General features: G+C 43.2%; 1 protein-coding gene across 7 annotated transcripts in view; it reads left to right on the plus strand.

Annotated features, from left to right (window-relative positions):
- Positions 1-18,061, plus strand: part of PDE1C (phosphodiesterase 1C) — a 472,817-nt gene that overhangs the window by 198,066 nt on the left and 256,690 nt on the right. For 2 of the 7 annotated variants that reach the window (XM_032643394.1, XM_032643392.1), the window contains exon 1: positions 1,472-1,962. The exons of the other annotated variants lie outside the window; for them this stretch is intronic. In XM_032643394.1, coding sequence (XP_032499285.1) covers positions 1,862-1,962 — 101 coding nt within the window. In that variant the 5' untranslated portion in view covers positions 1,472-1,861. Of the gene's footprint in view, positions 1-1,471; positions 1,963-18,061 lie in introns of those variants that run through there. 7 annotated transcript variants of the gene reach the window in all.

Here is an 18,061-nt window from a genome sequence, read left to right on the forward strand (position 1 = left end):
TTCTGGAAAGTAAATGCCCACTTCCAAATGGATGAGCATTTAGGATTTAAACACTGTTTTAAAAATTTCTTTATCAAGGCCACTTGAATGGAACTTTACTTGAGCAATGGAGAAAAACTAGTTCTCACCTTTAAGTTTATCTGAATTTTGAGAAGCAGGCAAATATCTGATAGATAGAATAAGAATGCTGGGGAGTGTGACTGAATCATTAACTGCCAATGAGAGACAATACCATTATAGTCCCAGGTTTGAAATGGCCCCTGGGAAGTGGGAAGTGGTGGTGGCTGCATCTAGAAGGGAGCTTGACCACCAGTTCCTGTGATGTCTGGGCCTCAGTCAGCTTAAGCCAGGATCTTTTCTTTCTTTTCTTTTTCTGTCTTTGGTCTTTCTTTTAATCCCACTTCTCTCCTCCCCTCTTAACTGCATTACCTGGTCCCACCCTGCCTGAGCATTACACTTTATTGACATTGTGAATGACTTAGGGGGACGCAGATACTGAGTTGTAGCTTCGTGGAGCTGAAACTCCTCTCCAGTGTCAACATCTGCCCAGGGACCCTTTGAGGAGTCTGTCATGAATCAGTGGAAACTCCAACTTCCTTACTTTTGTTTACATTTTCCTTTTTTCACACCATTTTGGGGGGAGAGAGACAGACAGAGAGAGAGAGAAGAGAGAAGAGAGAGAGAGAGAGAGAGAGAGAGAGAGAGAGAGAGAGAGAGAGAGAGAGAGAGAGAGAGAGAGAGATGATTCCCATTAGCAAGAACATATCGGGACTTTCTAAGTGTGATGTGTGGTTACTTTAGTCCCTGTCAATTGCTTTAATATTTCAAAATGGAACCGCCTCTCTGGCGGGCGTGGAAGTGAGCGCTGTGAATGAAAGCTCCAAGCACAAACTCCGCGGAACCTCGCCGTGGCTGTTTGCCCCACCGGCCCCCTGGGAGGACACGGACCTCGGTTCCCTGGGATTTCCGCGAGCGGTGCCGTGCTATTCATTTTGTGCGGGCTTCGGGAGCCATCGGCGCGCCGGGGCTGGGGGCCCTGCGCCACGGCGGGCCGCCCTGGCGCGCGCGAGTCTCCGGGTGCGGGGCTGGAGCCCGGCAAGCGTGTGCCCTGCCGCCGGCGGTGCCCGGCGCGCCCCTCTCTCCGCGCCCGCGGGTGCCAGACCAGACGCCGGTCCCGGCGCGCTCGCAGACGACTCTTCTCAGTTGTCAGTTTTCTCGCTTGTCAGCAGAGCTGCTGGTAAGTGACAGAAAACAGAGAGGGGGCGGGAAGGCAGCGTGGCTGGGGAGAGAGCGACCGGGAGGGGGAGCCGCGGGGCGCCCCAGGGCAGGGGGCGCGGGTGGAGCCTTGGTGCACGGCCTCCGGGTCGGACCGCCCAGCCCCGGACCGCCCAGCCCCGGGTCGGCTCCCCCTAGGCTCAGCCCCCTCCTCGGTCTCCCCTTCTCACTTTCTCCCTCCTCGCCGCCTCTCCTCCCCACTCGTTCCTCCCTTTCCCCCCCTGCAGTCCTTCAGCTGCCAAACTGTTCGCTTCCTTTGCTTTGTTTGAGAAAAAAAAAAAAAGAACCCGAATAGGTCTGAGGTGTTTTCTCCCAAATCAGGAGCACAATTCCTACCCTTGGCATTAGCCCAGGAGCATGGCTGGTTCCCGCAGCTGCCTCCGGGGAGCACCTGGGTCCGGGGTCGCCGGCCCTCCGGGCCCGCCTTAAGCCATGATTTGGGGGTCGCAGAAGGGGGAGCGCACGCAGAAAGTGACAGGCAGACGCGCTCGCCACCTGACTGGGGCTCGAGAGCAGGGCTGGGCAAAGAGGCGGGAGAGGAGAGCCCAAAGTCTCTCAGCCTCACTCCCAGTGATAACCTGCAGCTATGGAGTCGCCAACCAAGGAGATTGAAGAATTTGAGAGCAACTCTCTGAAATACCTGCAACCAGAACAGATCGAGAAAATCTGGCTTCGGCTCCGAGGGCTGTAAGTAGATCTGTTTACTTCTTTCACCCTATTTCCCTCTCATCAGTATTTTACTACACAGCCACAGTCACGACTGCTCACCCCAATTCCTGCATGACCCTTAAAAATACAGCACTAGAAGTTCCACAACCGCTTCTCTGTTAATTACAGTCACTGCTACCTTCCTTTCAACAGCGAGACTTGTCTTTCTGAGTGCTTCGGAATGCCTTGCTGTTTCCAAGTCATGCTTTCTTTGGGGAAGAGGCGATGTCCTTAGATTTCAGTTATAGTAGCTCAGTATTCATGGAGATATTTCTGTTTGTTTGTTTGTCAGGGGAGAAAAGTTTGGGGACTCAGGTCACAGACTTTTAATCAAAGGAAGAGTTATTCTCTGCAGAATGCTTGCAGACACCTTGGCAGGTGGTCCAAGAACTTACCAACAGTTCAAATTCAGCATGCGTTCTGCCTGTTAGATTTTCCTCTCCCTCTCCCTAGCCTACTTCAACTTCTGATATTTTCTTAGGATTCTTTCTAGCAGGAAAAGAGTTACTGAAAGGAAGGACTATTTTTGGAGAAAGTAGGGTTCAGAACCAATATTGGAGTTTCCTAGTAATATTTGAACAGTGAAATAGGGCGTTTGCTTTCAATACAGTGACCAGAATTCTAGTTGGACTGGTGAACAGAGATCTCTGAATTTCATCCACTTCTTTGGGTGCTGTCTGTTTTTGGGTACTGAAGAGAGGTGACCTGAAAATATATGTTATTTTCTGTGAAAAGATTTCATAAACAATGAACTGCTGGTTATCCCAGTCAGGAAACTGTAGTGACAGCTGTATGGTTACAGCTTGCTCCTCAGTTGACCAGGCAGGTCCCAAAGATACCTTCCATAACCACCAGATACTCATTTCCCAGATATTTGGCATCAAATATCTAGTGCAGATAAACAAAAAAACAGGTTATCTCCAAGTACATTCTCCAGACCTTCTGTTCCTACCAAGGGCAGTGATGGGAAAACCAGCTCCTTGGCAGTTTGTTTTGCTGCAGTTATTGTTTTTGAAAGCACACACACACACACACACACACACACACACACACACACACCAAAACAAGTCAGAAAGGCACTGATCTAAGTTATCTTTATCTTGGGGGAGACCACGTTCCAACCAGGATATTCACAGTTTCTAAAGGGAAGCAATAAGGTAGGTGTTTCTTCAAGGTATCCCCATTTAAAGTGCAATTTATAAAAGCCCTTCCATCAATAATCAAAGTGAGTTTCATTGCCATTGATCTAAATGGGAAACCATGCCAAGTAACATGATTTTGGGGTTGTCTGGCTGCTGCAAGCAGAGGCTGTAAACTTATTTGGAAATCTCGTCTTTCTGGCTGGCAGGCTCTTCCAACAGTTGAGATGCATGCAATGCAGCACCTCTTTCAGAGAGGTGTTTACAATAAGCTCATGTTATATGTGATGAACACTCCATGGGATCATATTGTGGTGCACACAGAAAGTTTGTTGCATCCACAAAATCTGGGTCCGAAATATACAATGTCAAAGTGTTGTCAAGCTGGTCTCCTTGACATCCCGGCTGGAGGGACCCATGTGCACACACTCAGGAACAGCTTCTCTCAGGCTGCTTTACAATTCCAACCAACTCCACAGAGCAGCTCAGGCTGGGGAAGAGTGTTTGGGCAAATCAGCCAGGTTGAGGTGGGAAACTTGTGTGAAAAAGCATTCAGAGCTTACAACGCATTGTCTTGTAGCTTCCTCTGTTTCATCTGTTAGGCTTCTCTCCCCAGATTGTTGTCTGCGTTTTTGTTTTCAAGTCTCTCGTGTTTACCTAGCACCCTGTACCTTTGAACATAAAAGGTGTAGGTTGATTCTTTTCCAAATGTGTGTTTTTGAATCCTTCTCTTTTTACCCTTCCTACTGAAACACCCTGCCCAACAGCAGTCCCAGGAGATCTGTAGCTTCACTTTCTGATTTGAAAAAGGACATGTTACTATTGTTATGACATTTTTTTTTTTTTACTACTGTTATGGTTCTTACTACCACTTTTTTTTTTTTTTTAACAAAACAGTAGTGCTATAATAAGTAGCTAAAGACTCCGGAAACCAAAGCGCATGCTTTTTTATACAACTTGGAGTAACACTTTTGCAGTTAACAAAATAGAAACCTTAGGAGATGGAAGGGTATGTGTCTCTTTGCTCCCACAGTGGATTAACAGTAAGAGAAAGGAAGCTGTTCTTTCAACATTTTAGAAAAACTCAATAGCCAAAATTGAATTTTCATACCAATTTATTACCATGACACCTGTATAGAAGGGGCTTTACAGGTGACCACAGATAGTCAGGAATTTGGTTCACCTTGTTTGAGAGCCATCTAAGTTTCAGGACTTGATCATCTCATGCCTGGACTATTTAGTGGTATTGTCAGTATCTCGCCTACTTAATCTATCCTTGAATTTTTCATCTCCTCCAGTAGAATGTCATTTCCTTAGGACAGACACTTTGTGTGTCTTGCTCACTGCTGTACCTCCAGTGCCTAGGACAGGGTTTGGCACATGGTAGATTGCTCAATGAATAGGTGATGAAGGAAGCATACAGACCCAAAGATGAACTTTTCAGTATTCAAAATGAAGGTAAATGTGTATCTGGGTCAGCTTACAGGCCACGTGGTACTATCAACACAATATTCCATGAACTAGATGGGAGGTGGATTTAATTAACATCATTACCCAGGTTGGGCACAGGAATCTAAACTGAGGTGGAAACTGGGCAAGATGTGGCAAAGCCACGACCCAGGGCAGAGTCCCACTCTTAGGTTTACCCAGGTTCTCTCTTCTCCTCCCCTTTTCTGCACTTGCCTGGAGTGGTCTTTAGCAGCAGCAAGAGGATCGTTGCCAAGAATCTACAGTGTGGAGAATATAGGGGATGGTCCTCTCTATATTACAAGCCCCACACATCCCCCTTTCCACGCTTTCCTTTTTTCTCTAGCACATTTCACTGTCTTAATACTATATATTTAATTTATTTATTATGCTTATTGTCTGTTTCCTCCAATTAAAATAGAAGTTCCTTGAGGAAGGAGCCTCTTTTTTTGTGTTTCCATTTCCTCAGTTGTCCCCCAAGTGCTGTTGTCCTTACTCTATCCTCTGTAGGAGTGGGTGGAATTGTTAAGAGCCCCTCCCAATGCCTGTTTTGTTAGGGCATCTTCCAGCAGGGAAGACATGACGACTGCACTTGCTTCCTCTGATGTTGAGGGGGAGCCTCACGGCTGTATGGTTTTGAGTCATAACTTGTACCCTGGGTCCTGACCAAGAGTTTTTCCTGTTATATGATGACAAAAGGGTGCTTCTATACTTTTTTTTTTTTAATTGAGAGCAAGAGAACAGGTTCCACTTATTTCTTGGCATTTATTGTCACAATTGTAATTGAGCTTTTGTATGTCTGTTTTGCCCAACTATGAGGTAATCAGTACAATAAGCTTTATGCTTTTATAACACTCTATGAAGATGATGATGCTTTTTTTGCATGATCTAAAATAGTATTATGAACATAAACGGAGATATGGTTTATTATATTTATTGTCTGTTTCCTCCAACTAAAATATAAGTTCCATGAGGACATAGGTTTTTTTTTTTTTTTTTTTGATCTGTTTTGGTTACTGGAGTATCCCCAGGTGTATGGTTATTAGGGTCACAGACTGGGGTTATTGTTTCTGTCTATTCAGCAAGCTTTCCCATCCCCCTTATTATGGCAGTAGACCCTCTCCCCTGCCCCCCAGCCCTGCATGGGCTCAAGATCCAGGATTGGCCAATCATAGAACTTCACCATTCTGGCAACCGTGATTGGTCTCAAGTGTGGCACAGAACCCAAGCAGAAGCAATAGAGTCTTCCACAGAGATTCTCTGTTGGCTGGGGGAGAGTGCTGCTTTCTCTTCTGGGTTTTCCTGGTGGCTGCTGCTGGCTCCATTTCCTACTGCGTGGAGCAGAGCTTTCAGTGACAGGAGACAGGCCAGAACTTACAGAGAAGCAGAGGGGAGAAGATGGAGTGGAAGTCCCTGCGTCTGCTCCCACAAGCCCCAGTTCCTGCAGTTGTTTCTCTGATTCTGTCTGCTGTCCCAGCTACGCGAATCCGTCAGGCTGTGTTCCTGCATAGGCTACTTCGAGTCTGGTGTCTCTGAAAGTCTTCACTAATACCCCGACTCAAGTACAGAGAACTTAAGTGACTTTTCCAAAGTATACATCAAAGGCGGGGGGAAAATCCAGAGGCCAAGAAGCCTGGATGTTTGGTTTTATATTTCTTATTTAATAAAGACTTCTCACTCTGTACTTTCTTTCTACTCATCTGAAATTTTTAATAGGGCCATCAGTGTTCAGGCAACAGAAGTTTAGTCAGTTAACATTTGCTGAGTGTCTGTTATGTGCCGGGCACTTTGATAAATTCTGTGCAAAAGTAGATAATCCATAAGGCTGTAAGATATAAGGCTATATAGCTAAAGAGATGAACACCCGGAAGTGTTGACTGTAGTTACAGAGGATACACGGGGAGCTACCTCTGCCTGGGAGGGCCGGAGAAGGTGTGAGCAGTGAGCTGCAGACTTACTCGGAGCAGAGTCCTTAGAGTCACAAGGAAGAAACTTGCACAGATTTCTTTCCTTCACGTCAGCCTTCTGCAGAGATGTGAGGAAAACAAGGAGTCATCCAGTCAGCAGAGTACATCAGCTCAGAATTCTGAGCTGTTTTTATGGACAACTGGAAAAGCTGTGTCTACTTAACTAGGAATATAGCCTGAGTCTCAGTGCCCTTCCCTATGCTCACCTCTTACCGGTAATCCCAAAAGAGAGGGTGTGGTTGGGTCTAGCTGCTGTCATTCAACACGGAGCTATTGGACAGAAATCTCCCAGGTCACCTCAGAAGCAGTTGGCCCCTACATTGGTCCCTGGTCCATCAGCTGTACAGGTAACAGGGTTACCTTCCTTCCCTGACAAACCAATCCCCAGAGGTCTTAGATATTCTCCTTAAAAGGTAGGTGTGAGGTATCCTCTTGCAGCTCATCTAGTGCAATATTGAGGGATAGATAAAGCTAGTGAATGGAGGTAACAGTGTACAAAGGTACAGAGGTATGGGAGACATTGACACATCAAGGAGGAATGAGAGATAAAGTTGGAAAAAAAGGCATGGGCCAGGTAGTGATACATGGAATTTTAAAAAATTTACTTTTTGTTTTATTCAAAACTATACATGTTCATAGTTTAAGGAGGCAGGTCTTCGACCACGTTACACACACACATACAAATGTGTTCCAGACACTCTCCATTCATCCTTCAGGGAACCTTTTTTTGAATGCATGTAATTTTAAGGAGTTTACACTTTATCCCTTAAGTTCTAAGGAATTGTTAAAAGACTTTAAGCTAGAGAGTAACACAATGAGATTTGAATTTTAGGATGGCTATTCTGGAAGAAGTATGGAGGACAGATTGGAGATGAGACTTGAGGCCTGGAGATCAGTTGGAGAAGATTCTTCAGTTATGGTAGTACCACTGAGGAGGAAAAAATAAGGGGCACAGTTGACATTAGAATGGAGCAGAGAGAAAGAGAGAAGGAGAAGTTGTCTTCCAAGCTTGTTTTGTCTCGGATGTATTAGTGGATTTGGTGCCATTTGCCTTGTTAGAGACCACGGAGAGAAGTGCAGGGTTGGATACAGCAGAGTGATAAATTTGGGTTTAGACGTGCTGGACTGGAGCAGCCTCGGGAAGGTTCAAGTAGCTGGTGGTGATAGCAGCCTGGAACTATGGAGAGACCTTTGGCCTAAGAGCCTCGGGTCTGAGAGTCATGGTTCTGAGTTAAAGCCTTGTGAACAGATGACCCAGGGAAGAGGGGCTTCACCTGAATCTCACTAATAAAGCAATTCCAAAAGAAAAATTTTTTTAAATTGATGTTTATTTCCCCCAGATTACATATTTTAGGGTGTTAATTGGGCCTTCCACTCTCCCATTTAATTGCAAATGTCAGATGGTTCAGCATAATTTTATTGGGCTCTTATTATATACCGGATATTAGGAGCTTCAGAAGAGAAATGAAAGTATCAAGAGAAAAGCCCTGCTTTCAGGAAACTTAGAGTCTAGTTAGGGAGACAAGATAATTCTTTATAGAAGTGAAAAGTTATAAAACAACAGTAAAAGTATGGGCAATAATTAATTGCTAGGTAAATGACATTGACACAATGTCCTAGGATTTAGAGAAGGAAGACATTTGTGTTTGAGGGATTGTTTTCGAGTCTTTCTTTTCCTAATAAAGGCCAGTTAAGTCTCCCTGAATTATGTTCTTAATGTATATTGAAGGGGAGAAAGAGGTGAATATCAAAAAGGGTTAAGTAGATTCTTATATTTAGAATGAAATTTTCTTTACTTGAATACTAATGTCATATATTAGTACATCATCACTTGCTTATCAGAAGTTGGTTGTGCTAATTTATTAGCTAATTACAACTCAGTATTTAGCAGCTGTTTATTATTTTGGCTAAGTTTTACAGCCTCTGTCGGTAAGCAGCCCTAAGCAAAGAGATTTCTTCATTTCTAGCTCCATTTTCCGTCTTTAATTTTCTTTGGTTCATAGAAAACTACTTTCCTTGGTTCCAGTTTCCCCATATGGAGGGAAAGTGCTCACATGACCCACCTCATAGCTTTTTGAGAGATGACAAGAAAAATAATGATTAAATGTGAGACACATAATGTAGTCTGTAACAGCTTTGAGAATGACCATCACAATTTCCCATTAGTAATACAAATGAATTCTACAACAAATAAAATACTCTATTTCTGGAGAACGTATACTGAATCCATGCAAAGTGCTATATTCTTCAGGCTTATTGGAATGTGCTCTTTATTTAAAGACCTTTTGACAGCTCTTATTAAATAAAATAAACGAGTATAAGAAAAATCTAGATGTTCCTAGGTTGTGAAATTATGAAAACTCTTAAGAGAATAATTCAGTCAAGAAGACATCATTCATAACTATAGGTAATGAGTTTTATTTATAAATTTGAATGAATACACACTCATCTATATGCAGGAATCTCATCTATCACTCATTCACTCAGCAAACATTTCTTTAGCACTTACCATGTGGCAGGCACTATGCTAGGCACCAGGGATACAGTGGGAAACAAGACAAATGTCCCCTCCTTTAGGGAGCATTCAGTCTACAGGTAGAGGCAAATGTTAAACATCTAATTCCCCAAATAGATATTTACTGTGATGAGTGCCGCAAAGAAGTACAGGGTGCTGTGGAAACATATAAGAGGGGGCCCACACCAGGTCTGAGAATCAGGGAAGCCTTCTCTGAAGAAGTGAGATTTAAGCTGAGATATGAAGAATAAGTAGGTGTTAGTGAAGAGTTGAGGAAGAGTGTTCTGAGGTATCCAAGGCCTGGGAAAATAGCAGAGAGCCAAAGGGACATGACATGGTGCAAAGAGCCAAAGGGACATGACGCCTCCGAGAAGACAAAAGAAGGCCAAGTGGCTGCAGCAAAAACAGTGTGGAGACAGGAGGCTCAAGGCACAGCTGGAGAAAGGGGCAGATCTTGCCTTTTCTTTTAGACCAGGGAGCCTCAGCAATGGGAAACCACTGTAGGTCTGTGGGGATGGATTTGAGAGATTTTTAGGAGATAGACTCAACAGGATTTGGACTTGGCATGTGAGGGAGAGTTGTGGAATTTAGAGTAACTCCCAGGTTTTTAGCTTGAATCCACAGGTACTATTTACTTAGGTCGGGATCACTGAGGGGGGATCAAGTTTGCAAGTTTGGTTGTGTGTGGCAGCAGAATGAATGTGGAGTAGAAATCATGAGCTCGGTTTTGGACATATTGAATATGAGAGGCCTGTAAGACGTCCCTGAGGAGACATGAGCAGTTGGATAAGAAGGCCCGGAGATTTAAGGAAAGGTCTGTGTTGGAGATATAAGGTACAGCCCAACAAAGTAAGAAGAAAAAATTATATATATATATATATATATATATATATATATATATATATATATAATAATGATATAATACATATTGTAAATAATATATATATAATGTGTATAAATATGTATATGTGAATATGTGTATTCATGTATGTGTCTGAATGATGCTAAATTAATATTCCTATAAAGTTTACAAGTAGAGAGAACATAGTTTAGTGTGACCTCTCTAGATAGTCTGACAGAAGATGCCAGAAGGCGATGAGTTTATATATACTTTCTCATTGGCATTTACTTGTTCAACATTTGGGAAAGACCAGCTAGTAGTCAATCTACATGGCTTTGCTTGGAACACTTGTACTGACTGCTTGGTGTCAAGTCCACCACAACATGGGTTTGGAGCAAAGACAGAAACCTGAGGGCTAGGCAGGGTCATTTCCAGTATTCCAGATGCAGAAAGAGACCATGACCCAAGAAGCTAAATGGAATGAGGCCCTCATCGCAGACCTTGTGGGGACTGTCAGGCCTGAGCCAGGCAGTGAGACTCGGAGCTTGGAGCCCAGCCCCCTGCAGAGGGGTCTGGTGCAGCTTGGCTGGGTGGAGGCTCCCTAGCCCTGCAGGAGGCTGTCCTGTTGTCTAGGCTCGTCCAGTGGGCGGCGCCTCGTGCTGCTGCTCCCAAGGTGTCCTACGTGCACACACCGGGCCTCTGTCTCTTGGGGCATCCACAGTTCTGCCATAGTGCCCACCCTGCACATCAGCTCTGCCTCATTCATGGCCTTTTCCCCGGAAGCTCTTTAAGGCCTTCCAAAAATGGACCTTCCTCCCTTCTTTTCCACTCCCTTCCAAAGACCTATTGCAGGGACCCAATATTCAATATTCTGCCAAAATATAGCTTTCCTTTCCCTTAAGGCCAGTAGAAGAGTGAGAAGCAATGTGAGGATGTATTTTGACTGAAAGTTAACTATTAGACATCCAAAGACCACTAAATTCTGTTTATCCAGATTCTAAACAACCAAAATTCTTAAATAAGCAAGACTTTTCCTACACTCTAGAGACACGGAGTAAATCTGGTAGTGAAAGCTACTTCCAGGTGTGTTTTTAGGAGTAGTTCAAATTCAGATTAATATCCCACCCCTTTTTTTTCCTCTACGTCTCTGAGTCTTGTCTGAGGATGTCTCTAAGGGGTCTTACAATATCTTTAAATTAACCCCCCCAAAGTATTTTATATTTAGTATACTACTGTAGGTTGTTACTTGGAACCCTGTCTCCTAACTATGAGAAACTATAAACACTTTCATGAACAGGGCCCTGCATAGCTCATTTGTGAAATATAAGGATGAATTATTGTAAATCAAGCTTCAAAAATGTTTAGAACTGCCATTCTGTCTATAAAACTACTAACTGAAATTAGTCATGGTTAAACAAATGAAAGAATTGTTCAAAGCCCCCATTTGTGGGAGTCTTGGATACTTTCAGTGAGGATAACTGTAGCTGAGGAGAATCTGGTTCAAATGCTCAACTGATTCAGTTGACAGTGGTGCTCAAAATGGTCCCTAGGAGTGCGTCTGCTAGCTGAGTGGGTTGTTCTTTTTTTCTGTATTTTGGGGATCGGCCTTACTTTTGCCATATTTAAATTGTTGAAATTTACAGAGCCTATGTCCAGAGAAGAGCCTTCTATAGATGATTCTATTGTGAGAGAAGATTTGAGAGGAAATAGGAAGGACATCTGCTTTCAAGGAGCTGTTGTATTGACTTACATTCACCTGGAATTGTAAATGGCCAATAGCTGCTTTCTGCCGGGAGTAGGTTTTGATAACAAGTTGGGAGGAAAGGTGGAGGAGAGAAGGAAGGAGTTACTACTTGGGGAGATAGGAAAGCCTTAAAAACGTTAGACTGGTCACTGAAATTAAACTTGGCAGAAGATACAGTTTTTGTTCTGGCTAAATCTACATGGGGAAAACAGAGTAGAGAATTTAAGCATCTCTCTGGATAATTCAATTAAAAAACCTACCCCTCCCCTAATTACAGGGATATATCTGTGAAGAGTGAGGTTTTGTCTCAGTCCTTTGGATTTATCTCCACTCTGGCAGTGTTGTCACAGATATTAAGAAATATTTTTGTTTTCAGCCTTTCTCATTGATGTTTATCGAAACCGGAGACAGGCTCCCAGGAAGGAGGTCACAAAGATCTCTTCCATTCCCACCCACACAGTTTTATTGTACTTAGAACACTGCAAGTGGTTGTAAATATGTGAATGGAGGGATAGATCATTTATGCAAAAAAGGTACTACTTAGACTTCTACAAGCATGACATTTACTTTCTGTTTTCTTTAACGACCTTTCCAGTATTTTTTCATTGCTGCCACTGATTAGCTCACTGCCCAGCTTTAAGCAGTAGATTTTAAGCTAGAGGGAAATGGTCCTTGGTTTGCTCAAAAATAATGCTTTTCAGAGGAAGATTTCAGCTTTCTTTGGGGAGGGGTCCTATTAGACAGTAATCTGAGTGCTGGAATTTTTAACCCAGGCCCAGGAGAGAAACAAGCATGAACAGGAGATTTGGATTTTTGTGACTGGCCAGCTGTCTGCAGCTAGACGAGGGGTCTGGGGAGGGGGAGCAATGAAGACGCAGCCCTGTGGGAATGTGGGCGCACCCGGCGCGGGGTGGATTGACTGTGAGTTGGTGCCAGTCCAGGTGGGGCTTCCTGTGGGGTTGTTTAGTTTGAACTAAACCTTCTCCTCAAGGATTTCTCCTGTTTCCACTGCCCAGCCGGCATTAGATAGAAACACATTTGCTTCCAGAAGTGAGTTAAACATTGATCATCTTATTTACAGCTGTGTTTCGGATTAGCATTCTCTCATTTTTCTGATTTACCAGTGCTCAACCCCAAACCACACTCTCGAAGGCTTCCTTCATTTGAATTTGATCTCATCACTTTGGGTTAAACATATTGGAATTTTGTACTTTGGGAGTTGCTGTCCGCAAACGTGATCTTCCTTTTCTAAGAGCCCTAAATGAAAGGGTGGGAATCTGTAGGACAGTTTTCCCCAATAGACAACCTGGCAGAAAAAATCTCTAGAAAATTTAAGCAAAACCAACTCCTTCCTAATTATTGGGTTATTCCAAGTAAAAGTGAGTTTATATTATTTCATTATTTTGTATTTTTTGTCCTGCCTTGGATCTTTGGCCAACCAGGAAAATAGAATTGTTGCCCATATGGATTTTCATTCTGTAGCTCATCAGTTAAGAAATATTTGAGCTAGTAAGAGAAGTTTCTCATTTTCTCTAATATATTTCTTCTCCCCACCCCCTCCCCAAATAGTCTGCTGGAAGGTACCAGGAAACCGCAATTTATATATATTTTCTCATTGGCATTTACTTGTTAAAAATATGGGAAAGGCCATAAAGCAATCAGTATATATATAGCTTTGCAAATCTAGGTTTTAACATGGGTATCATGGAAATGAAATCACTGGGAGAAATGGGAAGAAATGTACAAGGGCCTTCCATTCTCAGCAGCATCTAAAGTAGTTCATACAAATGATTTAAGACAGATTCAGTGGAAGTTTCTAGCGATATCCAGTTTTGTTCAGTCGGCACCCCATATGCCAGTAAAACAACAAAACCAGAGGATCATTCAGATCCTCGATCATTTCACGGATATTTGTGGCATTTTATCTCAGTCCACTTTCCCACGAGTGAGCCGCATGTGACCTGAACTCGTGAGAACATGTACTTAACTCCCTGAGTTTTGCTGTGCACTTTTTTTTTCTGAGCCTGTCCCCCAATCTCCTCTCCCTTGAGGGAACTGAAGCCTGAGAACCAACATTTCCAAAGCTATCTGTGCCTCGGCAGCAATAGTGATCTCAGTAAGGAAGGATGGAGACGGGATCTGATGGGATCTGGAACAGAGTGAGTCATTATTGCCCAGAAACCCTGGAGAACATTGCAGACAGAACTGGACTTCTCACTGTGTGTGTGGAGTTGTTGCATATTCAACTTCCCAGACCAGAAAATCTTCTTGTGCTCAACTGGGAGGTATCTTGCTGTCAACTTAGAGACTAAGCACAAGTTTTGGTTTTTCTAAGCCAGCTTGTTTGAATATTAAGCCTATTTATAAACCTCATTATTGCAGCAACCATATGGCTCTTACTCAAAGATACTCACTTTAAAAAAGTGAAAGACTGCCAGGTGCTTCATGATTTAACCTCAATGCTTAATTGACTCTCACTCATCCAGGCTATCAGGAATGATTCCCAAGTCATCTGTTTGACTTTGGAGTCTGTGAAACTTACATGTGATTGTGGATATGCCCAGTACTTTGCAAACTGCTAGCCATCAAAAAGCAAACAAAGCTCTTTAAAAGCATCCTGCATCTGCCACACTGTTGTTTCTTTTTTGCTATTTCCTTGCTGTCTCTACTCTGCCCTTAGGTCCAGGTGTACTGTGGCCAGAATCACTCCTTATGCTTGCTTAGTTTCCTCCCTTTTCTCCCAAACTGGGGCCAAGAGAGGTAATATGAAGTGCAGGGTCTTGAAGTTCAAGGTGTAGATGACGCAGCCATGGACAGCTTTGGGGAACCTTTTTAAATATTGGGGGTCAGTGCTCTTTGCTCTTTGATGATACTCCCGTCTCAGTAGCCACTTGTCAGAATGTGATCAGCTGGACATAAATGGACTGAAGCCTTCCAGGGGAGATTTTTCCAGCTTATCACTTCCCCTGTTCTGTACACATGCATGCCCACATAACACGTACACACTATTTGATATTTCTTGGGCAATCCACGATTTCATAGACACATTCCAGAGTTAAACAGACATGGATTTTCAGTGAAGACCAGGAGTCTTTTAATTTGCCTAACAGGTAAGTGGATGTGGTCAATCAGTAATTCTAGTTATAGCATGATATCTCTGTGCTGAGCTATAACTTCTAGAGCATGCTTAGGGATTCTGTGTAAGCAACTCACTGGGCTTCAGTTTTTAGGGAATTATCGATAAAAAGGTTTTTTTCTTAAAGATAATTTGAGATATTTCTAAGGATTATCATGGTGTCCAGTTCCTAAATATCTAATTTTACTTTCTTTTTTTCCTGCTTTCTGAGCAACGACCCAGCTTTGACATTAGAGGAAAGTATGTGGGTCTGCTAGGCTAACAGGGACCACTGCTGGGTGGGTGTCAGAGTGTATACAGCCTGCAGGCTCCCTGGGGCGTGTGGGGAGCGAGGAGAGCTGGGCAGAGTTTCGGTTCCTCCTCTGCTTAGTACGACTGAGATTAGCACCTGCTTTCTTTGTGGCTCAAGTGTTCTAAGATGAGGAGAACTGAGAGTATTCAATTTTTCTACTTTAGAAAACAATCTTAAACTTCTTTTTAAAACTTTTTTAATCAATGAAAGCCTTTTTCTTTCCAAACAAAATTTGGAAACCTATGGAATTATAATACCATTATTGCTTAGGCAGTACTATTGTTATAAATACAGTAGCTGACTTGTTCTTGAACTTTACTGGTTGCCCGACACTGTGCTAAAACTTTACATTCATTATTACATTCAACTCACATCAACCTGTGAAGTGCATATTGTTGTTACCCGGATTTTACAGATAAGGAAACTGGTGGCTGGGAAAGTGATGTAAGTTGCCAAAGGTCACATAGCTTATTGGACACAGTAAGTTGAAGAAGGGATTTAGCTTAGGTAAGTGATCCTAAACATTATACTGTAATACCTCTCTTTAAAAAACAAATGAATAGACAAACAATGCCGTGTGTGTTTGTGTGTGTGTGTGTGTGTGTGTGTGTGAGTGAAGGGTAGAGGGCATTCCGGGGAACAGAGTTTGCAAAGTGCTCTAGGCTTTCATCCATGCGGTTTCCTCAGCCTGGCCTTGTGAAGATGGCCTGCCTTCTGCCTCAGTGTGCAGGTGTGCTCTCTCCATCTCCCACACTGCCGAGATACCAGAGCACAGCAGCTCCTGGTCATTCTCTGTGGTCTGAATTAGCTCAGTCTAGCTACGTGAATCTTGAGACTTGTGATGTATTGTTATAGGTTTCAAAAAATTATAAATTTAAAGTAAGTTTGAGAAACCGAAACAGAAGATTTAAAAACATTCCCTTTGTCTTTAAGGTTATGAATCAGGGGCAAATTCTGTTGAAGTTCTTAAAAACAAAAGGCCAAGAATAAACTAGGTTCTTTTCTAGCTCATTTCCTGCGTTTGGACGGAAAGAGCCCAGTATGTTCTGTGGTTGGTTTTGTTTGTTTTTGTCGAGTGTCTAAATTTCCTCCAGGCATCCTTTGACTTCTTTGACTAATTTCCTCAATTTTCTTTGAGGGCTTCAGAGTTTGCTTTCTGTCTCAACCAGTTCAAGGTTCTGTATCCTTAGAAAAGTTACTTAACCTCTCTGAGCCTCATTGCCATCAAGTATAAAGTGAGGTAAACCTCCTAGGGTCTGTAGGAGGTCAAAGTGAGTTAATTTATGTAACAGACATGGAACAGAGGAGATGCTCAACAATTGTGAGCCTCCTCTCCAGCTTCCCCCCGCCAGCCTTCTCTCATTGCATTCCTCCTGTGTGTAGAAAACCATGACTGTGGTAGATGGTCTCATTGCTTGTAGTAACTCATCACTAAACAGAAAAAAAATGAGTAGAAAGAAAGCATTTTGATCAGTGTCTTGATGAATTCACTCATTCACGCAACAGCAGTATATTGAACAGCTGTCATTTGTCAAGCACCATGTTAGGCAAGGGGGAAATACTAGCAGATAGTGGACAAGCTATCGACCTTGCCATCAGCATAACAGATGAGCTCTGGCCACCATGGAACACACAAGAGGGATGATCCATTTTGGGAGGCCCTAGAAGGTTTTCGGGAGAAAGTGATGATTCAGCTGAAAGCTGAAAGCTGAAGGATAAGTAGGACTCAAGCCTCACCATCTTGCCCAGTCAAGATGATCTGTGAGTAGGATCTTGAGTAGAGTAATTTCCATGGATCTGTATTTTCTCTTGTGCTTTAAGTGCTGACCTCCCAGCTCCAGTGTAAGATGACACTGTTTGGGTTGGGTGTCTTTGGACATGGGGGCTGTCTGTCTAAATGGGACAAGATGGGAAGGGAGAACTTCAGAATCTGTGAAGTCTGGAATGCATCTGTGAAGGTGGGGAGTGAATGTTGGGAAGGTGAGTTGGGCTGAAAATAAGATTTTTTGGTCTCTCTTTTTTGGGTCTACCAAATGCACAACCCATGTTTTGATATGTGTGGGTGGCAGCTACAAATGATGTATTTACTTTGCCAACAGACATTTGTTGTGTACGAACCATGTGCCCGTCGATGTGCATGCCCTTGGGATAGATACAGAGACCCATATGACAGGACCCCTGAGCTCAAGAAACGCAAAACAAGGCGAAAGGGTCCTAAACCTTTTAGAATTCCCCTCACATGGCATGCATGGTACCTGGCAAATTCAGTGCCTTGTGTTCTCTGAGATCATTCCTCCCATTTCATAGATGTGGAAGCTAAAGCTTGCTTTAGTGTAGAGCTTGTCTGAGTCTCACAGCTAGAGAGGGAGAAGTTGGATTTTGAACCAGGTTTATCACATTCCAGAACCCTATTGTCTTTCCACAAGGCAATGCAACAGGTGACCCCTTCTCTCAGGTGTCATCTTTTAAAAAAATGTATACATTTTATTACATTTCTTGATTAGCTCAGTACTTTTTAGCCTTAGAACCTGCTCTCTGCCTCTCAATCTGTCTGGGCTGAGCTGGGCTGGTTTGAGGTCATTAGGTACGCCCTTCTTACCTGCTTGCCCACGTACTTAACGTATTCCTCCTTGTTGAACTCCTGCCCATCAGTCAAAGCTACAAAGCTTCCTGAGCCACCCCTTGTCTTGGTTGTCATACTATAACACTTTTGGTAACATGTATTCATTTCCTTTTTTAGGATTCAGATTCTTTCAGAGAGTAGATCTTAGTAGAGTTATTATGAGTATTAGTGATGTATGTTAAGTGCTTGTTACTAGTAGGTGCTGAAATTGGAAGCTATTCTTGTCCATTTTGATGCACTCAGCGTTCCCAGCAGTGCCTTTTTTTTTTTTTTTTTGGTACGCGGGCCTTTCACTGTTGTGGCCTCTCCCGTTGCAGAGCGCAGGCTCCGGACGCGCAGGCTCAGCAGCCATGG

This window comes from Phocoena sinus, chromosome 9 (assembly GCF_008692025.1).
Source record: "Phocoena sinus isolate mPhoSin1 chromosome 9, mPhoSin1.pri, whole genome shotgun sequence".
In the NCBI taxonomy this organism is placed as follows: Eukaryota; Metazoa; Chordata; class Mammalia; order Artiodactyla; family Phocoenidae; genus Phocoena; species Phocoena sinus.